The sequence below is a fragment of the Seriola aureovittata genome, chromosome 12 (genome assembly GCF_021018895.1).
Source record: "Seriola aureovittata isolate HTS-2021-v1 ecotype China chromosome 12, ASM2101889v1, whole genome shotgun sequence".
Lineage (NCBI taxonomy): Eukaryota > Metazoa > Chordata > Actinopteri > Carangiformes > Carangidae > Seriola > Seriola aureovittata.
This window is the reverse complement of record NC_079375.1, coordinates 18,933,124-18,955,770: the sequence shown is the minus strand read 5'-3', so window position 1 is coordinate 18,955,770 and position 22,647 is coordinate 18,933,124. Positions and strand designations below refer to the sequence as shown.

Here is a 22,647-nt window from a genome sequence, read left to right as displayed (position 1 = left end):
AGCGCAACTCAGGGGAAATATTTCCTACCCCAGCAAGAAGCATTTCAATTGGCCGAAAAGTCTGAGCCAATCACTGTGCTTCATATACGGCGGGTGGCTAGCAGACCTGTGACATTCACTGTTCTCATGTCTGTGTCAACTGTATAAATATCTCAAAATGAACACTATACTCTCGTCTTTTTCCCGACTGCGTGGGATAACCTATTTCAGCAGGTAACTAGAGTTGCACATGTTTTCATAAAAGACAAACGGCAAAGCCAACACTGCTTGTTTACGATGCTAACATTGACAAGCTAGCTTAGCAATAGTTAGCAGCGTGGATAGTTAATCATGAAGGTAGTTAGCTACTGGTTGGAAATATTTAGTAGGTTGATGGATAATCTAACTATAGCTTAATGATATCTGATCAAACCAAAGTTCAAATGGACAAATTATAAACGTAATTCTTCTGTATTTATGAACGACTACACATGTCGTATAATCCTGTGTGACTCTGGTACAATAGTAATTGTGAAATGACAGGATGTTGTGACTTAAAGTAACAGTTAAAATTTGTCATCATAATGTTGATGGTAGAAATCAAGGCTTTTGCAGCACCATAAAGGTATTGCAACTCAAGTGTTGTATCGCAGCAGTTATATGGCATAGTGTTATGTAAATTATCAAATAAACTGAGGAATACCGTCTGAAAATTCACAAGAGTAGAATATTTATTCTTGCAGCAAGGGAACAAGTTACACACCAGAGCTCACACTGCAAATGTTCAAAGGATGCAAAATTCACACAGAATTTATACACAGGATATGTGAGAGTGACCTTACATTGTTGCTGAAATGAGACAGACACAATAGAGACTCGATTCATGCCTTATCATAGCTAATGTTTTGGTGTAGTGGCCAGGAGCGCAGTGAAGGTCACTGCCCTCCTCTATGACAACACCTGTGTTAAAAGTAAACACAATAATGGAAAGTTCTATACAGGATAATACAGTTTCCCTTTAAGATGGTTATGTTAATCATAAAGTATCACAATTTTTTCCAACACATAATATTAGAGAATAGTATTTGTTTGTAACATTGTTTAACTGTGCTCTTTCAGCAGCATCCCTGCAGTGAACCTTGCAACAATGGGCACCTCTCCTCTCAGATTATTCAGCAATTGGATGGCACCTAGAGCTGCTGCAGGACTTCAGATTTCCAGATGTGGGCCGCTTTCTTCACAAGCTGAGGGTTCAGGAGTGTTCCAGCAGCTTCCATGGCAATACCAGCAGGTACGGACACGGAAAAGAGGCACGGAGTATCAGCCCAAGAACATCAAACGCAAGAGGACCCATGGCTGGATCAAGAGGATCAGCTCACAAGGAGGCATAGAAGTGATTCTACGGCGCATGCTCAAGGGACGGAAATCACTCTCACACTGAAGGTTCTTGTTGGAAGAACTTGTTAAGACTTTCAAGAAATGCTGGAGGAGCTCAGCAAAGAGAAAAGAACTTGTATATCGGGTTAATTGGTGATACTGGATGTGCTTTGGGTTTGGCATTCCCACCGCATTCATAATGGGTGGGAGAGTGGAAACTGGCCTTCAACAAAAAAGTTGCATTTTCGTTGAACCCGTCCATAAATCTGCTAGTTTCATACAATTTTTAATGGGGCTTAATTTCATACATATTAAATAATACTCAACATCTATGTAAAGTTATGGGCATAATCATTAAATGTAAGCAGATTTATGGATTTTTTTTTTCTTTTGTGCTTGTGTGATATTTGTTTGAAAGACAAAAATGTGACTTTAATAAAATAAAATTGCTAAATCACCGTCATCTTAGTTCTTCAATAAAAACCATCCATGCAGAATTTACAAAACATGCATTTGTGATTGAAAGAAGTGCCTCCAAGTGATAATCTTGACCTTCAAACATGGCTGCCATCTACTGTTTGTGACAAATTTGTAGCTGTATTCAACTGAAAGCAATATAAAGAGAGCTTTAACTAGATATTTGAGATGTAGGGGGAGAGGACTTCTTTCAGACAGTGTAGAGAGGAGTCCTTTTGCCTCTTTGTTACGTCATGTAAGATAACACAGAATTTCCTCAGCTTGCTTTCATTTATAAAACAAGAAACAGTTGAAAATTAGAAGTTGTGACAACTAAAAATTAGACAAGCGAAAACTGACATTAACTTATAATTTCATATGCCAGATAACATACATGAGTATGTGGAAATAGTACTTGGTAGTAATTGAATAATATGCAGTTAAAACTACAGTTTTAGCAAATTTATTTCACAGTAGCTGGTTCAGTATGAGTTTAAAAGTAGTTTTTGGAAAGAGCTGGTTTTAATATATTCACTGCGACTTGTGTCTATAACCTTATTATATCACGTTGCTAATTTATGCATTTTATATGAACGATTCAGATCAAAATATATTTATGATCAACTTAATTGATAACTGGTCATTAAATTAGCACTTTTAGAGGAGAGAATGCATTGTTGTTCAATTTACTTTATTAAATCAGTATTTCAACCGTCATACACTTTGTTCTTATTCGCTCAACTCAGTTGTGTGCGGCAGCAGCAGGTAACAGAAGCATAAACGCATATTGTACACGCAGGCAGACACACAGCAGAAAATACTTGTGTTGTTTTCACTATAGCTGCATGCCACCACCGACCTTAACTGGAGGATTGGTCTGTTACATAATCACTTTCTAACCAATCAGCGCCTTGCTTTTTCTCTCTCTTCACAGATCGCCCGCTGGTCAACCAATCAGGTACGTCGAATCTCGGACGGTAACCGCCCCCGAACAGACGAACAACAAAAATGGAGTTGTGAACTAGTAGCAACTTAGCTACCAGAGGACGTTCAATTTCTGTTTTTGCTTAAACACCTTTACGTGAGTGGAAGTTTTTTACCTGACCGAAGTAGCGCAATGCGACCATATCAAAGTAATACGTAGTTTGTATTTTGTAGCAGTCGTAAGAAGCTATCGAGCGGGTAAACAAACCGGTATCTTGGCTACGACAAAGACAACAAGGTTTAGCAGCTAGCCAGCTAAAAGAGTAGCATCTGCTCGTGTTCACTCTCACCGTGAGGAGCTAGTCAACAAACGAAGAGCGTGACTCGGGCAAAAATGGAGAAGGTAGGTCCATATGTGTTTCTTTACTTACTCGTAGTGTCAGCTTGGTTAGTTTTTTATTGTATTGGTATTGATAGACTTGTTTCGTACGTGGTGGCAAACAGAACATGGTCTCTGTCACTGGTGAAATGAAAGGGGTAGGAATTGTTCTGGCTGTGGTAGTTGGCCCTACCACCGGGACTTTCCACGAGTTACAACAGTAGGCACGGAGAAACGTTTTTGTTCATATTGTTCTTCTCTGTTGCGTCCACAGGGAGATTTCCTGAAGGGACTACCAGTCTACAACAAAAACAACTTCAGCAGGTTCCATGCAGACTCTGTATGTAAAGCATCAGTAAGTGATCCTGTTTGTTCTCAAAGTGCTAACTTTAGGATAAAAATTACATGTTGGCAGTTCATGGTGTAATTTAAGTGAGTTAAATTGAAGAATGTTTGGTCACATGGTCTGTCACCTTACACACTAATGTGGATCTCAATATTGTTTTAGAACCGTCGGCCATCTGTGTATCTTCCAACCCGAGAATATCCATCAGAGCAGAGTACGTACTTGGACTGAAAGGATGTTCATTGAGCTGGAGAAACTACATATTTCTATCCAAATGTTAAATATTGATTATATATTTTAGTTTTATTTGAATAAAGCAGTGTTCCCAAAGCACACATGACATTTTTTTGCTTAGCCATGGTCTCAATTTCCCTCTCAAATCACCTTCACTTCTAGGATGACAGTGTAGTAAACACAAAGTCTGAACAGCTAATTTCTACTCATTTGAACTTCACCCTGTAATGTGTCTCTCATGATCAAATAAGTGTCTGTTGTTTCTCCCCAGTCATAGTCACAGAGAAAACAAACATCTTGTTGCGATATCTCCATCAACAGTGGGACAAAAAGGTAAAGGTTTTAAAGAGACTCATAAGTGCTGGTGCTGATTGCGTTATCTGTAACAGTAGAGAGTCCTCTGTGTTGCTGTTAATAATTTGTCAAATGTCATCTTTCTTTTCTTGTGTCTTCAGAATGCAGCAAAAAAGCGAGAGCAGGAACATGTAGAGGGGGAGAACATGGCGCCTCCGAGAAAAATTGCCAGAACGGACAGCCGAGAGCTGAATGAGGATTCATAAAGCAATGTGCTGTCAGTGCACATCCAGCAGAGACTGACCTACACGAACAAAATGCACACACGGATTCAGGATATATGTTTGCAAACCCAGGCCTTGACACTGAAGCACACAAGGATCGACACATTACAGACCACAGTCTTCATGACAATAATTTCAAAAGTAGAGAGATTTCCGTAACCAAAAGCTTTTTTCCCTCAGTTTATTTACTGCTCTCCCTCGCTTTATCCTTTACTTCCAAAAACCTATGCCTCAGATTTTAGTCTTTGTAGTTTTAAAAATAACATACATCTACCTCCTTATTCCTCAGCCCCACTGGTTTTCATTCACGTATGCTCACAGACTTTTCTTTGAAATATGCAGGGAGTTAAATCATTGCTCCTCTGCTACCATTTAAGAGTTTACAGCTATAGTTATTCATACCATCTCTGAGATATGCATGTTTTAAGTTAAGGCTGTATTTGTGATTAAGTGGCATGCCATCTTTTTTGGCTCCCACCCCATTTGTTTTTTTTTTTTTTAGTTTTGAATTATGTAATGACAGTGGTCCTTTAAAATATAATTTTAGCTCATCCTTTATGTGATTACTGTCATTAGAGTAACTGAAAATAAAACAGCAGTTGTTCCTTGCTGAGATTGATTATCCATTCAGGGTTTGTTATGGATTGTGTTGTGGAAAAAGACGCGTGCTGAAAGAAATGTTTTTATGTTTTCTCCTGATGAATAATGATTTATTGCCTTAAGTGGAAGTGAGTTGGTTTTCACTATGTCTTAGATCGCCCCCTTGGTTTACATTGTTGTTTCAGGAGGAATTGAACCAATGCTGATCTGAGTGGATATTAGCATGTCCTTTCAATGAGGATGCATTTAAGCCAATACAGTCATGTTAGAGGATGCAAACTCTTTTTGTACAGTATGATCTGCAGATTTTGTAGCCATATTCATGACTTTATGAGCAGAGCCTGTGTGTTTGTAATTGCAAAGTTAGCACAGTATTTTATGAAAGGCACACAGGTATGTGTAAATCTACACTTTAGCGACTAACATGTAGGCTTCCTGTAAGGGCTGCTGTCAATCCTTGTTATAATTGTGCCATTCACGTTTGTCCAATAGGTCGATCAGTTGAGTCATAGTGAGGGAATATGTGTTTGGATTTACAAGCTTTTGACAGCAGGGCTAAGTAAACAGTCTGTGTGTGCTGCTCGTAAAATTGGTGAAGCTCATCATAATGCTCCATGAGTTTTGTATATTTGTACAGTGTGTATATTGTGATTGTTCTAATCAGGTAACAAGACAACAACTCACTCTTTATCTTCCCTGAGGCAGCCATATTGTTTTTTCACAATGTTTAGCCAAATTGTTCTTTTGCATCAGAGGGATACAAACCAGAGTTTGGTTCATAACAAACAAAAACATTTTATTTCATTTGATTTCCACCTTTAGAAAAATCAGTTTTTGCAAATTTTTTAAAAGAGGAAGCTGCTGCAAATTGTGTTTACCACATTTTCAGTGTTTGGCATGGCTCAGTACAGATTAATGTTCAAAGGTTTACAGAGTATGTTTTCAGTTTTAATTTTTGCTGCTCATGTAAATCAAACCAAGTAGAATACACACTGTGAGTTTCTCAAGTATGACTTTAACCTACAGACGTTCAGTGTTTTATTTTTCCCAGCTCTTCATAGAAGAGTGAGCTAATTCTACTTTAGTGGTATGGTTTGTATCACATCACCTGATTTAAGTTTGGAATGTGTTTATTGTTAAATGCTTTGCGTTGAGTTTATTGTATAAATGCGTTGTTGTCAATTTAAGATCTTGCTCTGTATAGATTATGCTATGAATACAGTAAAGGCTATAACTCACAGTAATTAACACTGTTTTTTGGGTGGAACTGAAGAAAAACTCCTTCCTATAACATATAGCAAATAGCATGAAATTTGATTGGAAATTATCTTACATCGTTCTTCAGGAGTGTGTTTATTCAAGAGTGTGCTCTGTTTTGAAGTGTTACAATTTGCCCAACAAACTTAGTTTACATACATATTATATTTCTGGGACACAAATCAACCCAGCAACACAAACTATCATCCAGTGATATTTATTAACAGTTAACAAAATCAGCCAGTGCATTATCTCTTGATGGATGTTTATTCAAGTGATATTTATTTGCATCAGAGAAGTACATTCACTAATTTATGTAGTAAAATAATTCATAGAAAACCAAAGTTAAGAAAAATAGAATATTTTTTATGGTCACAGTGAGTATAATCTGACCTATTGCGGAAGAATACAATGGCTTTGAAAGTGCTTCATAACTGAAAAGACATGGTGGACACGTAATGCATGCACATGACGCAACATGCATTCAATACAGGCATCAGAATGAGAAACAAACTTGGAATGGGAAGCTGCTGTTCATGTCTTTTTGACAAAAGGGCTCATTGATGATCAGGTCCTTGTTTTGTTCTGTTTTTATTTATTTTTTTAAAAAGATCCTTCACATCAACATATTCTGTTCTGGTGCTGTTGAAACCCAGGCAGTCATGCAGTATTTCAACCTTTAGTAAAGGTTTCTCAAGCCCCGTTCAAGTAGATACACTTACTGTACATATTTTACTTGGAAGCTAGATAATCAAGTGTTAGATACAGTATAATACTTTGTGCGAAGTTAGTTGCATCGAGATTCAAAGTCTAACGCTCGCTGACCTTAGATGTGGTCCTTGTGACTAACATGTTCTCCTACAGTACAGGTGTGTCGCTGTCTCTCAGTGTTGCCTGAACATTTGTACATTGCTCTCCATTCATAACATTACATTGGCATGGCTGAACTTTTATTAACTCTTCGAGCCAGAGTTTTCTAAATCAGTCAATTGTCTTGATTCTCCTTTATCTGACTCATTAGAGGGTAATTCCTCTTGGGATGTGTTTAAGTCATACCTGTTGGGCTGAGCGTTAGCAGCCTGGGTCGGTGGTTGTGTCCCATTTGCACACACAACCGTACCCTCGGACTTGCTGAAACTGAACAGCTTCCCAGGACTGAATGTTCTGTTGGGGGACTGTGACCTCTCCTGGCCACTAGGGGGAACTGAAGAGGTCACAGTTGACCCAGGCGTTGGTCCAACTGCCACTGCTGGCTCTTTTTTCACCTCAGGCGACTTCAGGAACTTCAGAAATCCTGGGAGCTTTGCCTCGCCTCCTGTCGGGGACTGGGCTGGTGAGCGTGAAGTGCCGGAGGAGAACTTCCCCTGGAGAGGGATGATCTGTTTCAGCTTCATCACATTGTTGTTTCCCAGCAGAGAGCTGGGTCTCTTCGGCTTGTCCCCTGGCTTGCCCCCTGATACTTTGTCATGGTGATGCTGGTGGTGGGTGTCTGCCCTGTGGTACTCGCTCTCCTGACGGGCCTCGGCCTGCAGCTCGGCCTGACGCTGAAGCTCCTCCTCCTCACGCCGGCGCCTGAGCTGCTGTTGGAAGTGATGCTGCGCCTGCTGCTCATGCTTCTAGATGGGGAGGCATGTTAAAATGAAGATAGAGAAGAAGAGAGAAAGATTCATAGGAAGAAAGACGGCAAAACAGAGAAAGGTGAGAGAGAACAGGATAAATAAAAGCATGAATACACCCCCAGCAATTAAAGGTTAAACTCTAAATTCTCATGCTAAATATGCTGACATTTTGTCATTTGCTCTTTACTGTCTCTATGACAAAACTTATCTTAAGACAACATTAAGACGTGATGTATTACAACACTATACAGACAAACGTAGTCAAACACACACATTTATTTTCTCACCAACAGTGAGAAAAGGCTGCACGAGTGTACATTTTTGGACAATGCACACTAACAGACCAAGGGACACACTTGGGGTATGTGTGTAGAAATATGATATAAATCGCACAAAGTCCAGCCAGCAGCAAGCCTAACGTTGGCCGAAGGTCTTTCAAGCTATGATACAACTATACCTTGAAAGCTTCCCTTCGTCGGTACTCTAGCTTGGCCATCTCTTCTGCTACCCAGCCAGGGATATCAGGGATGGCAACATGGATGACGTACTTTAGGAGGATTGCAAAGTGCTGTAAACCACCGAGACCACAAAGGGACAGGCTCAACACGCAGTACATCAAGGCACAATCACATTCTGTTTCTTATTCTGTATTTTCTCCAAGGACAAAACAGCACATCTCATACACATACCAAAAACTCTTGTGAGGTTTTGTGTTCATTAATGAACTTGGCTCAAAAATTGTATTTTACAGAACAACAAAAGATAGCAGGCCGTGCACATTGGTACTTCTTTTGTAATCTTAAAAAAAAGTGTCATTTTGGGAATAAAACTACATTTTGTTAAAACTACCAAACTCCTGACGGACAAACCTGCGTTTGTTTTACAGCATACCTCCAGTAAGACGATGGAGATGATGGTCATCTCAGGACTCAACCAGGGGAAGAGACGCTGGAGCTGCCCACACTGACCTATCAGGTAACAGTTAACTATGATGGCTATCAAGCCCATAGCCTCCATTGCAGTCTGGTGTTGGGAGAGAGAGAGAAAGAAAGAGACAGAGAGAGAGAGAGAGAGAGAAATTTCCAGGCTATCAGGTGGCCCCACTATACAAACCGTAGTCTTGTCTGACATTTTCCAAAACAAAACACACTGACCTGCCATTGTCCAATGTTCTCCACTCTCTGTCCAAAGGGCCTCTGAAGGCCGGTGCACAGCTTCAGAGCATCACTGCGAATCTCGATGATGTTGTTGATAAGAGCGCACATGGCCGCCAGGGGAAAGGCAGAGGAGAAGAGCACCACATAGCCAAACTGAATGAACATCTCCTGGTAGTCCTGAAGCGTGTCCTGCTGGGGACAAACATCATGAATCAGCACTGGCAGTTTCGTAGGAATGTTGCTGTGGATTTGGATATAGATGATTTCTGTATATTTATTCAAGATAGTTTGTAAAAAGTCAAATGTGCATTTCTCCGATTTCATCAGGAGTCCCACCTCATAAGTCTGCATGCAGCTCTCAATCTCGGCCTGGGTCAGAGTGACAGTTTTAGTTTCTTCTGGAGGATCAATCCACGACTTCTTGTCCTCTCTCCCCTCACCTACGTTCTTCCTCCTCTGACAGAGCGGGTAAGATTCCTTCGGAGAGGACACAGTGGCATTCTCCTTGATCTCCTGTTAAAGTAAACATTACACTACAATACTTTCTCTAGTGACTACTAAGACTGCTTCAATTCTGCACCTTTGCAGTGGATGGTTTAATTGAATCTGTTGAGACGGATGAGATAAATCTGTGTAACTTAATTCATAAAACTACAGGAAATACATTCAACTGTATTGGGAAGAGTTGGAATTATCCAAACATAACAAGAGATGTTTGTTACATGTTTAAGAGAGCAGTGATTGTTGGACAGTTTTAGACTAAATGAGTGAGATGAGCATTTTTTCAGTGCAGAGAAAGAACGACAGGACCACAAAGCTGCAGTGTGGGATGATAAATGATAATAATAAGCAGACCACATACTTGAGACAGCAATTCACAGTCACTGTCCTCATCACAGCTGTCAAAAATACTTGATGGATCCATCCCTTCCTCTACCAGTGTAGGACTGTCCTCAAGGAAGCTGTAATCCCCCGCCTGCGCTTCTGTTGTGACGTCCTGGTAGTCAACCTTCTCTGTGAAACTGACTTTACGTTGTTTTAGGACACTGTCATTCATGTCCCATTCTTCTTCTGTGAGCCTGAATCCTGCTTTCAGATCCCCTCTTCTCTTTGGCTCTGGGTTACCGTTAGCAGTGTGACCGACAGGGATCCCTCTGGGACCTAGGAAGGAATAGGCTGTTATGGAGGCTTGGGCCTTGCCCAGAGCCAGGCGGCCATATTTGAGCATGATGGCTTGGAGTAGCTCCCAAATCACCTTTGGGGTGAAGACACCCAGCTTGTTTTGCTCATAGAGATAGGGCTGGAGGACCTCTTTGATGTTCTGTAGGAACTGGCGAAAGATCAGTAGAGTGGCTAGCATCTGTGAAGGGTAAGAGGACATCTGTTACTGAGCTGAACGCACAATGTGCAAAACAGAAAACACATGCACATTTCAATTGTTTAGCAGGCACAAGTGATGTAAATATTAATTCAGTTTATTGCCTGATATGATCCCAGGACATTTACAGCATCTGACACACCTAATGCCATTAAAGCAAGACTATTCAACAAATCGAAAGAAGTCTTCAAAAAACCTTCCTCTTACAAATGAAAGGGTGAATTTGTGAGCAATATAAAACATGCTTGCTTAAGTCAGTACACTTAAGGATTTTACCACTACAGTCTTACTTGGTCTGGTATGACCAGCGACTTATGATAGCTAATTTAATGTTTCATTCATTTCATTCATTCATTCGCTAAACCCTTCCCCTGAAGAGCAACTGTTCAATCGCAGCTTAGCAGCCATAACTAGGCATGGCACCGCTTGTAGGGTCGAGTCAGCCGGAAACTTTAAAGTCTGCCAAAGACAACATTTTAAACCAACAGCTGATAAAATCACACAGGTGTCCTCCCAGCTAACAATATTGATGGTGTCTGACTGGAAATAAGAGGTCTGCTTTTTGTCAACTTGAAATCAAAGAAGCATTGTTTCAAACAGTACTAAGAGGACGCGGGTTTAGCGAACGGTGAACAACCTTTCACTCAGTGTTTTGTCTGTTTGTTTGAGACACTGCGAATAGTTGTTGCTACCTCCTTCAGTCGCTCCATGTCCTTGAGGTAGAATCCAATGTAGAAAAGGCTAAGGTAAGAATTGATGAATTCAAACTGTAAAACAACCAGAAAATATAACAGGAAATCAAACACAGACACTCAGTCAGGGTGAATTATCTCTATTCAAACCTCAGACTGAAGCATGACTTACAAAAACCATCTTTATGATGAGATTATTCTCGTAGGCACTCTGAAGTCTATAGTTCTCTGGGTGAAGAAATAAGATAAGTATTACTCAATATGCAGATAAATGACAGTAGAAAGTCTGTTTCCTTTTTGTTTTACCTTTAACTGCTCCACAAACCTGCTCTATGATCATAGCTAAAAGCTCTCCACACCAGTAATGACGTAGCATAAAAATATATTCATACTGCCCTAAATTACAATCATGGTTAAATGCGCTCCATTTCAATTTAATGTATTTTACACCTATTCCTCTATTATATATCGCAGAGATAACAACTTAATATTTTGTGTCTCTCACCCATGTCATTGAGCCAGTAAGCGATCTTCTTATACACTTCATCACATATGGTTACAGTAATGGCCAGAAGTATCTTAGGAATGAATCTTGTAATACCAGGTAGCTCCTGAATCTCCATCACCACTTCCTGCAAGGTGAATTAGAAGCATGATAAATATTTAACAAGTCCTATTCATATTCCTATCTACTCTCAAATCCCAAAGCTATTTTTAAAAGTCTATTAAATGCATCTAAAATGGCAAGAGGTATATTTAAATGAGACACAATTCAGATATCTTCAGACTAAAATGTAAAATTAGATGTTAAGTAACCCATAATTAACTGGAACGCCCCTCACAAGAAATACAGATTATCAGACGAAGACTATATCAACTGCATTTCTTTTCAATGAACACATTTGCTGTGTTATCTGTTCAGACCTGCAGTTCCAGGCAGAGGAGCATAGCGAGGAAGACAAAACAGAGGCAGAGGAGGCAGATGGGCAGGCTGACCAGCCATCTGAACAGGGCTCTCTTCCAGGGCGGGTAGTAGAACTCCTCGCAGCCGGTTATGGGACTGCAGCGCTTTACGCCCTGCAGACACAGCAGCAGACAGAGGGAGTATTCATAATTGCAATCATCTTAACTGGAAAATATGTGTGCAAAATATGCTCCGCAATTACTGTTTCCTTGCTTGCCTGATTGTTTAATGGATGCATTTGTTTTATAAGATAAGAATCTTTCACATCCTTTCCAAAAAAAAAAAAGAAGAAAAAAAGAAAAACACAAAAGCATTTCTTACATTCTTGCTGAAAATTAAGCACCAACTTCCTGTACTGTAAATTCTGAGGTGACATTTTTACCAGGATCAAAGTGGCTGTTTTTACAACTTTCAACATGTTCAAAATATAAAATCAGTTCACAGCTTGGTGAGCAAGGCCCTCTTCATTCATACCATTCTGTCCTATTCTACCATTATATCAGATTTCTCCCCATAAAAACTGAACCGCCCAACGTGGGGCTCGAACCCACGACCCTGAGATTAAGAGTCTCATGCTCTACCGACTGAGCTAGCCGGGCCTGATGCAGCAGTTTCCACATGCTGTCTAAAGCGGGTCACCCACAGCCCCCCACGCCAGTCTTTTATTCATTACACACAAAAGCCCCCCCCCCAGGACACCACGTGCAGTTTGAAAGACATTCCTCTTGTAGACACACTGCAGACCACACATTTCCTGGTATTGTTGCGCAGTTGTGCAAGTGCTCAGAGACGGTAGTAAAGTGCAGGCTGATATTGCATTTTACCTGAGGAATCTCTCACTATGCTACTGATGCACAGAACTTTGAGATTTAGGTTTTCACTGCTGTCACACAACACAACATAACAGCACCCGCAACTGTGCTTTCTCATCTGTGCAGGCTCAGGCTGCAGAGACAATCCTCACCCTGAACTGCGGCCTGGGTTCCTCCAAGGACTCGGCAGGGGTGTCCAGAGTTCCCCACCTGTAGGCCAGCTCTGCCTCTCGCCTCTTCCAGCGCTCCAGGAACAACGTCGCCCACACAACGTTGAAGAGAGCAAAGACCACACAGCAGATATCCTGACTGGTCTGTGACACAGTGTAAGTCAAAGAAAGATACCGGTACAACTTGAGAAATTATAATTATGTCATAGAGTTTTCGGTTGTTTCATAAAAGGCAAAAGTCAGAGCCATTAATGAATCTACTTGTTGTTTATGTGTCTGCGCTGTGTACTGCTTCAACTTGTAGAGAGAGACAACATGACATTTGACAAAATCAGAAATGTAATAATGAAAACAGACAACAATACAAACTCAAAACCTCTTGACATTTCTGACATAAAAATAAATCTAGTATGTAGAGGAAAGGCAAAACCAAAATGACAAGTCAGCACCAGAAGTGACAAGCGGCGTTTGTGACAGCTTCCAGTAATATTCCAAGAGCTTAAGAGGAAACGAGTCTTGTTATAGAAAAGGTTTCAAGTACCTGATCAGCCTCCGCTAGTATCCAGAGCAGAAAGCCAATGACAGCAGGGTAAAGCATAGAGTTGGTGTAGAAACCCAGCCAGGCAAAATACATGCCGATCTTCACTCCAAAGTAGTCACAGATATCGTCTGTGAAGAAGATGAAATTGTAAACAACTAATACTGTGGCTTTGGAGAGAAGGATTATATGGTATTAAACAACTGACGAGCTGCATCAACAGTATATCTCAGGCCTGCTGTTTACTATCCTGCTAAGTTTTCTCCAAAATAAAACTGTGATGCTTCCTACCCAGGGGCTGCCTTTCACATACAGCCTGGACCCAAGATGTCATCAGCTGGTTGAGGATCCTTTGCTCATGCAGGGGAAACATTTGATGGATCACCCCCCGAGCTACCAGCTCTGGAACTAGAAATGACAAAATGAACAATTTGGATCTCAGGTGACCTTTGGTCCATGTTTGGTCTAAATGGTTATGTTTCTTTCTGCTAAGCTAATTACACTACTTAACTTAATGTGGGTTGTGGCTAATGTGGCTTCATAAAATTACAAATTACAAATGAAACATTGACGAAAACGAGAAGAAAAAGAGACGTGGAACAGCATTAAAAAGTCACTCATAATAAATAACAGCATACTGATTGGCTGTCCCTCCAGGAAGTGAATGTTGTGAAGCACCTCCCCCTGTTTGGCTCGCAGGTTGTCCAGCCAATACTTAATGATGCTCTGACGCTCCTGAACACAATTACAAAGAGGGAGAAATGAAGAGAATGAATGATGTGCTGTAATTGATATAGAGTCTATTAATCTTTCATAAGATCAAAATGAATAACCTGTGTAATATTCATAGAAACACTGACATACAGCTCATTTGACCAACAGTTTCGCCCTCTAACCTGTGAGGTAAAGAAGCAGAGCTCGCTGTCTATGTTCTCATAGATGTTGTCCTCCTCACAGGAAAAGCGCCGCATCCCACCACCGTACTGCGGTTTGACGGCCTTGTGAATGCCCATCTGTTCTGCTCCTCGCAGCAGGCTGAGGGCCAGGAGAAAGGGTAAATGATCAGCAGGATTAAAATCTGCTGGAGCACGAACACTGGGCTGCAGATGTTTGACAGATTAAGTACATTAAGGGCATACAAAACAACAAACAGTGATACACACAGACACAACTGCGAGATGACTCTCAGTGTGTTTTCTATACTCTGAAATTGCTGACTTAAAGGAAAAGCTTGACATTTTTGGAAATACACTTCTCGTCTAACTCTCAGCAAGACGGCGAGTAAGTATATCTCCCAAAATGTCAAAGTATTCCTTTAACTTTCCGAGATCAAAACTAGAGACACCAATAACAAACAAAAAAAGACTAGGTCAAAACCTAGCATACGGCTGGAACACCTATTTATGGTCAAATCCTGATTTTATAACTGCGGCATCATGTGACAAAATCACTGAACACATAAATCAAAGACAAAGACCGAGCTGTGATTTCGGCTATATTTGCTTATAAAATGATCAGTCAGAGAGAAAGTTAGAAAAGAAAAACTCTATCAGACTTTTGCTTTTATTACAGTCAAAGTGAGTGAGAGAGAGACAGGAAAACTGGGAAGGAGAGAGAGAGAGAGCTCAGGATGGATTTCATTCTAGCCACGTTGCTGCATAATGGAGAAAAATGTTACCAAAAACCAATATACTATACTAATATTTAGATTTTAACCATTATTCTAACCTACTGTAAATTCTCAAATCAAACACCAGCACTACTCAGCTGCTTGGAGAACTAAGGGCCAGCCAAAATGTCTTCACTCAAAACAGTTCAAACAAAGACAGGAACACATGTGCCCACACACACACACCCACCCGCCACACACACCCACACACACAAACACACAGTTTCAGAGTCTTACTTCTCGAATGTTGTCGTGATGAAGAAGGCGTGTGCCTGCGTGTGTTTATGCTGTCGAATCTGAATGCTGACTTGTGGGATTCCAACACGAATCTGGTTCAGCAGCCACAGCAGAGTGTGGTCATCTATTGAATCTGGGGGGCAAGAAATGTTCGTTTTACTTCAGGTTTGATAGCATACTTGTCATCATTTATGGACAAATTAATTTTAATAAAATGTGAATATGAGCATCAAAATTCACATTTTTAAACCGAGGTTTTATTTAAATTCCTCACACATTTGCGGATGAGTTTGCTAAAGGCAGGGACTGATGAGTTTGCTGCTGCATAAAGAAGCTGAACCAAACCCATCATTCACTTCCCTGACAGAGAGGGCCAAGTGGCAGCAGCGGGGTGGTGCTGACAGTAAAAGGTCAATCCACTTAAATCCCTGTCTACATATATCACAGTCCCTTTTTTCCTTAGGTTGAGAGGACGGACTATGACCCAGACTTGAGTTCAGTCTGATTCCAGTACATCAGCTGACTGTATAAAGCGCATTCTCTCAATTAACCCATTTAATGCCCCTTTTTATAATTGCACTGAAACAATTTCATACCAAAAATGAAAAACAATTAACGTCCAATTAGAAATTACTGAGATTTTGAATCCACCCAAGGACTAAAAAATCCTGGAGTAATCTACATTCTTCCTAATACCCTGAATGTTGAAGCGTAACTAAGCTACTTACAATAAGAGGCCTGGCAATCTGTCATATATTGTCACAAAACTAACAAAGCTTTAAAGCAGAGCTGCAGGAGTTACTTGATTATCAAATATTACACAGTAAAACTCTTTCATTTGTTATTTTACCATGTCCCAATCTTGTCAATGAGATAGAGGTGGTCAGCGCAGCAACATCAGTTGAACTCAGGTTCTGACAGCACAACCATATTTGACCTCAGGAAAGTCCTCGGAAAGTCTTCAGACCCATTCAATTTTCCCCATTTGTTATATTGCAGCCTTATTCTAAAATCCCCAAAAAACTAAATTTCCCTCATCAATCTACACTCAATGCATCAGAATGACAAAATGAAAACAGAATTTTTGAATTTTTTGAAAATTCATGAAAAAAGAAAAAACTGAAATATCACATTGACATAAGTATTCAGACCCTTTTTTATGACACTTGAAATGTAGCCCAGGTGCCTCCTGTTTCTTTTGATCATCTTTGTTTCTGCACCTTGACTGGAGTCCACCTGTGGCCAATTAAGCTGACTGGACATGATTTGGAAAGGCACATGCCTGTCTATATAAGGGCTCACAGCTGACAATAGCCCATCAGAGCAAAAACCGTGAGGAGGAAGGAGCTGCCTGCAGAGCTCAGGGACAGGATTGTGTCGAGGCACAGATCTGGGAAGACTACAAAAACATTTCTGCTGCATTCAAGGTTCCCAAGAGCACAGTGACCTCCATCTTTCTTTAATGGAAGAAGTTTGGAACAACAAGAGCTTCTCTGAGAGCTGGCCGCCGGGCCAAACTAAGTAATCAGGAGAGAGAGGGCCTTGGTACGTGATGACCAAGAACCTGATGGTCACTCTGGCTGCACTCCAGAGATCCTGTGCGGAGATGGGAGAAACTTCAATTTTCTGAGTCAAACTGCAAAATTATTTTGATCAAATGCTTCCAATTCACAATTTATGCCCACAACTGCAGCTTCCTTTAAAGATCCTGCAGAGGGGACACAGGTACTGTAAATGGATGAGGTCTAATTGTCCCCAGAGGTAATTTTTAAGTCCTAGTCATACGCCTGAGTGGCTGGCTGACCACCAAAGACATTAAATGAGGATGCATTGTTCTCTCTACAGTGAAGGACTCATCAGAGGACAAACAAGGGAGGACAGGCTGGAGCTTACCTGGGAATGTCATGAGGATGTCACAGTTTTCGGTGGGCACCATCTTCAGCCAGGACTTCCGAGACATAATATAGTGTCTGGCCTGGAGAAGGCGCTTACCAAATAATTTATCTGAAAGGGGGGGAAAGGGGGGCAACAAGGTGAGAGTGAGTCAGATCGGGGTTAATAAAGTTTGCAGTGATTACAGTGATAAAGAGGACTAGGCAGAGTGAGTGTGAGAGAGAAAGGGGACTGGCAGATGGTAATATTTTCTCATCAGGGTGATCAAGGACACAGATGACAGGTTAGTCATTAGTATCGCTCTGCCACTCATCACTGATGTTATTTCTTCACCATATTTCCTACCCGTTCTTGTTTTTTGCTCCTGTCATGGAAACAAAAGGACAGAAATGTCCAAAATAATCGCTCAGCCAGCGTGAAGGTTGACTGTGCTGCATTGGTCATATGACTGAGCAAATGCTAGCAAACAAATAGATGATCTGTAAACTGGCTGCTGTGTAAACAGCCACCGACTATCTTTTCAAGTCTGTCTCTAAATGAAGGCAAAGCAACAGGCCCTGGTTTTCCCAGCAGGGAGATTCCACTTGTACATAATCACAGAACAGTCTTGGACGTCGTCCTTTTTGCTGCTGCTTCTTTCACATGTTGGTCCTCGCTTTAAAGTCACACTCTCAAGTTCACACACTCTGTTTCACGCAGGCACAATACCCACAGTGACAGACCGATGTCTTCATCGTTCACTGAATCCTACTGTGTCAGTATGTGTCCATGATCGGGATTTCATCCTGCAGCATACAGTAAGTGCATTATCACATCACCTTCTTTCACCACGTCAGCATCATCACTGCTGCCAGCTCCTTGTTGTATTATGTTTTAGACCTACATGCCAACTGAGTGACACTTGATTAAGTGCACTTGTATTACATGTCAGAAAACAATGCAAACATGGTCATGTTATTGTTATCGTGCATTAGAGCTGAACTGTTGATCAAGGCGCTTGTTTATCTGGAGATGTGATGAGATGTATAAATCACTGAGCAATACTGCTGATTAAAGTAAGTGTGTGTGTGTGTGTGTGTGTGTGTGTGTGTGTGTGTGTGTGTGTGTGTGTGTGTGTGTGTGTGTGTGTGTGTGTGTGTGTGTGTGTGTGTGTGTGTGTGTGTGTGTGTGTGTGTGTGTGTGTGTGTGTGTATAACATAATGATGCAATCCAAGCCAAATCACTGACACCGAATGCTTTTTTTTTTTTTTTTTTCTCCTTTGTCTTTGCAGGCGCTTTATGTTTCGGAGTAGTTCAGCCTGATTGTCTCTCTGATTGTCACTGACATAAATGCTCATTAAAGGTGGATCTTCCACAAGGCAAGCAGACACAGCTGCCATGGAAAATCTCTATGCCAGGAAGCAGCAAACTGCAGAGTATATATACATTCAAAGCCACATTCTCATGTATGATGACGATAGGATTTAATACCCAGCTGCTGGTGTTCACCGCAGAACTGTTATACTGAATCTTCTCTGTCCTTTTTCCTTTTTGTGTGAACAGTTGTGATAAACCATATAGACTGGGTGGCCATCTTGGAAGCTTTTCAACATGAGGTAGGCTATCAATAGTTATCATTCATCAGCTGTTATTATACTAGCATCGTAGCAGCAGTATTTCTACAGATAATGTTGTTGTGAAAAATATGTCAGACTTTTCCAAGAATGATTTCTGAGATGCAGTCCAATGTAGCGACATAGCATGACATACTGTATCATTTTCCACACAAGAATACAACCAATGACATCTATCCAGAAGTTCAACCCACCAATCAGCCAAAAGCCCACTATCTGTAACTGGTCATACTGTAATAACAGGACAAAAATAGAAGATTTACACTATATCACCCGTTAAGTCTATCCATCAGACAGACCCACACATGACCACCTGCGCGTTGGGTTCACTGTCCAGCTCACCTCACTTCCATCTTGGGGAGTAAAGTGGAGTACACCGTATAAAACACAGAAAGCGCATACACACCTCAAGCAGCAGGCCGGAAATCAAGCCTCTGGGGTGACAGTGAATACTCATCATGAACTGTCCATTTCCCAGCAAATGCAGGCAGTTAGCCTCATAAAGCAAACTGATGTGGGCCATTAGCAAAATCATCATTCACACACTAGAGCTCAGCTAAAGGGCTGCAGCACAAGGATGTAATCACAAGTTGAACCATTAATATTGTTGAAACAGATGTAGATGAGGCCACGACACGCTAATCTTTCGAGATTAACTCTGCCCGTGAAATTGCTCACCTCCAGTTGATAATGGTGTTGGATGGTGAATGGTTATCACTGCTGGCACGCACCATACTGGTGCAGGAAAACTCATCTTTGCAGTCAGATAAGTAATGGTCCATTCTTAGAAAATCTACAGTAGGTTCACTTTAATGGCTGTATCAAATTTGAATGTTAAAAATTATTTTTTTATGCGTTGTAATGACATCTCCTGTCCTGATCCATGTTAATATGGCTGAGATTTTCTCCAATAGGTTTTACATTGGTTGGCTTGAAGTCTAGATGCAAATAAAAGCAATAGCTGCAGTGACACTGCTCAGGCAAAGACTATATGCATGGTCATGTGCAGAAGGTGGGTGGGCATGAAACTAAATGATTCAGGGAGCCCAGAGGGGCCCTGGACCATGGCATGGTGAACTCAATGAAGGATGTAAAAATGTCAAGTGCTGCTTAATAATCCTCATAATGTAATTCCAGAAATAACCACAACAGTGGTCATCTGCTTACTCACCAGTGAGACATTTCTCCTGTAAAATCCTCAAGTCTTCAACGCCTGGGACAAAACGGACACAGATGACATCCGAGCCTGAAACACAACCTCTACTCTCCTCAGAGTGAAGTGTGGCACAGCCCGTCGGGACATGCACCTCCGCTGCGTAAGACTCCTGCATGCACCTGTGGACCACAAAGCCTGACTCTTCCCGGGCCTGTCTGAATCGGAATGCGCACTATGTAGCGGGAAAAGGAAAGACTCGCCGAAATCAAAACCCAATCACAGACAATTGACCCTTCTTGTCTCCAGTAAGTCATTCAGTAAAGTCTATTAACCATCAGTGACTGCACCATGCTGCTGATGCACAGTAGCCTAATATCCCTCACCGTCTTAAATGAGCACGAACACTCAGCTCCTTCATGTACTGTAATTTACCGTTTTTTTTCTTCTGTGACACTCACCGAGCACCGCGGATGGTGATAAGGACGTTTGCTGCTGGTTGTTGTTGGTCCTGTGCTGCTGCTGCTGCTCGCTTGACACCGTCCTCTCCATCCTCTCCCCTGCCCCGTCGCTGTCGTCGACGTCTGCTGTGCTGCTGCTGCTGCTGCTGCCGCCGCTGCTGCTGCTACTGTTTACAGTAGCGTCGGTATCAGCTGCTCCGGTGCCCGCCGCTTGCATGGTGGTGTACAATCACTCCGGGAGGTGAAGTGGGGGGGGGTGGTGGTAAACGGCACTGCACGGAGGACTCTGCTTTTACTGCATGGCCGTTGCATGTAAAGGGAAAACCCTAGTGTATCTGATAGATGAGGAAGAACATGATCATGGCATCTACACGTTACGCGCACGAGTCGTGACTGGGTAGTGACGACAGAGTTTAGGGAAACACCGCGCAGGCTACAGGTCGGGAAAAAAAACCAATGACACACCATAGACTGTATATGTCCTGTTTACTGCTGCACATGCACAGCTGAAGGTGGATCAATCGCCTTCGATAGGCTACTAAAGGCTACTATGTCTCACACTAACATTGCACTATAGCTTTCCTATTGGTGGAAAATATGGCTATATAATGTCAACAGGACATTGTTCGAAATATTTTTGGACAATATTTTGCCTATGGAATAATCAACACTTGCTGGGCTTTTATAATCTGTTTATGCCCCAAGACTGATTAATGCATATTTCATTAAGTTTAATTTATTGCTTTTATATTAAGTAATGAAGCGTCTTAGACTGCTGGGTAAAACACATACATGGGTAACCAGGTAAGTAGATATGCAGCTCCTGCGCAAAAATGTGTCTCAACGCCAGTTCACTAATTGAGATGCTGGCCTATATATATATATATATATAGGCCATGTATATATATATATATATATATATATATATATATATAGGCCAGCAGTATATATATATATATATATATAAGGACAGGCAAGGATGCCAGGCAAGCCAAAGTCCAGAAAGTCACTGCACCCGGCTAAGAAATAGTTCCTCTCAAACCCCTCATAAAAACTGGAAGCACTACACTTACTTCCTCATTGGGAAAGTCTGGATTAGGCCTTGTGTCACGCCCACCACCGCTGCTTATGCTACGTTGGCAGGTGAACGCAAACCGAGATGGTCAGCGTCAGAAGACACGTGGGAGAGACAGCCTCATGTTTGAGCCTCAGTCAGACCCAGACTCTGATGAGGAGTCTGTTGTGACCAAAATCGGCGACCAACAGACGTGTGAGAACGGTAGGCGTAGTTTGCATCTTTTATTTGTTTATGTTGTTTCTTAGCTTGTAACTGGCAATGGCTGACACGGTGATAGTGGCTGTGCTAATGTTAACTCGTCATTATGAGATGTCTTTTATAAAATACACCATATAAACATGTTAACAAGGTGAAAAACTTGATTTTCATCTGAGGGGGGTCTTTAATTGGTCAACATGCTAGCTGTTTCCCCCGGTTTTCAGTCTTTGTGCTAGGCTAACCTGCTAATAGTTTTAGCCTCATATTTACTGCAGCATACAGATGGTGGTATCAACCTACTCACCTAACTTGTTGGCAAGAAAGCTAATTAAAAAGAAAGAAAAAAAGAAAAGGACCTGCAGGTGAAGCATTTCAACAATTGTGCAACTAGTAAAATCACCAAAGCCGCAGTCTGTGAACTTTTAGGACATGGGGGCAGTTGTCTGATTGGTAATACAGCCTTGCATGTTATTCCACAGAATAATGCTTCAGTAGCCTATTTTGTAATAAGATTTTTGAGGTAGACTTATTGCTCCAATGATCAACTGTTCACTTTCTGTAACTCAAAACAATGATTTTTCTGTACAGCTGTTTTTCTGTCAGCACACTGAATGAATTCTGTCTACATAAATTCTGTCAACAAACCCTATGACCATCAGTTCTCAACCAGGCCCTTTCCAGTGTCTTTAAAACAGCTTGGAGAGGGTAATTATAATACCATATATTACTTAAATGTTCATGTTTCATTTTCTACCACTAACATGCCTAGAAACTTGTCTGTGGAAGTGTTTGGCCCAACAGGTTTAGGAAGACACTTATTATTATTCTATTATTTATCCGCACCTCCTGCTGGTGCCATCACCCAAAGGCACATTTGTCTGCCTG

General features: G+C 41.3%; 3 protein-coding genes and 1 non-coding gene across 9 annotated transcripts; 2 read left to right on the top strand and 2 right to left on the bottom strand.

The window, feature by feature from the left end:
* The first annotated feature begins 78 nt into the window (after window positions 1–78).
* Window positions 79–1,819, top strand: mrpl34 (mitochondrial ribosomal protein L34). Of its 2 annotated transcripts, none has more exons than XM_056390681.1 (2): window positions 79–213; window positions 1,099–1,819. In XM_056390681.1, the coding sequence occupies exons 1-2, from the start codon at window positions 158–160 to the stop codon at window positions 1,418–1,420; spliced, it is 378 nt and encodes a 125-aa protein (XP_056246656.1). In that variant the 5' UTR covers window positions 79–157; the 3' UTR covers window positions 1,421–1,819. The 2 variants fall into 2 exon arrangements, with proteins under 2 accessions (XP_056246656.1, XP_056246657.1); XM_056390682.1 differs by having other exon boundaries at window positions 88–213; window positions 1,102–1,819.
* Window positions 1,820–2,800: 981 nt separating this feature from the next.
* On the top strand, window positions 2,801–6,113 carry LOC130178446 (DET1- and DDB1-associated protein 1-like). The gene is made up of 5 exons (XM_056390683.1): window positions 2,801–3,139; window positions 3,390–3,470; window positions 3,624–3,675; window positions 3,967–4,028; window positions 4,151–6,113. Exons 1-5 carry the CDS (start codon window positions 3,131–3,133, stop codon window positions 4,253–4,255), a joined length of 309 nt encoding a protein of 102 aa, XP_056246658.1. The 5' UTR covers window positions 2,801–3,130; the 3' UTR covers window positions 4,256–6,113.
* A 218-nt stretch (window positions 6,114–6,331) lies between these two features.
* ano8a (anoctamin 8a) lies at window positions 6,332–21,217 on the bottom strand. 5 transcript variants are annotated; one of them, XM_056390665.1, is made up of 18 exons: window positions 20,487–21,216; window positions 17,260–17,370; window positions 15,367–15,499; window positions 14,357–14,495; window positions 14,099–14,195; window positions 13,752–13,868; window positions 13,464–13,591; window positions 12,905–13,066; window positions 11,901–12,053; window positions 11,482–11,608; window positions 11,149–11,204; window positions 10,977–11,051; window positions 9,769–10,266; window positions 9,243–9,419; window positions 8,904–9,098; window positions 8,641–8,772; window positions 8,207–8,317; window positions 6,332–7,743 (listed from the first exon to the last, which is right to left on the bottom strand). In XM_056390665.1, the coding sequence occupies exons 1-18, from the start codon at window positions 20,701–20,703 to the stop codon at window positions 7,084–7,086; spliced, it is 3,288 nt and encodes a 1,095-aa protein (XP_056246640.1). In that variant the 5' UTR covers window positions 20,704–21,216; the 3' UTR covers window positions 6,332–7,083. The 5 variants fall into 5 exon arrangements, with proteins under 5 accessions (XP_056246640.1, XP_056246638.1, XP_056246642.1 ...); XM_056390663.1 differs by having other exon boundaries at window positions 6,332–7,746; window positions 20,487–21,213; XM_056390667.1 differs by having other exon boundaries at window positions 6,332–7,746; window positions 9,243–9,383; window positions 20,487–21,197.
* Window positions 12,467–12,539, bottom strand: trnak-cuu (transfer RNA lysine (anticodon CUU)). Its single transcript has one exon. It is a non-coding gene; the product is annotated as a tRNA-Lys (tRNA).
* Window positions 21,218–22,647: the final 1,430 nt, after the last annotated feature.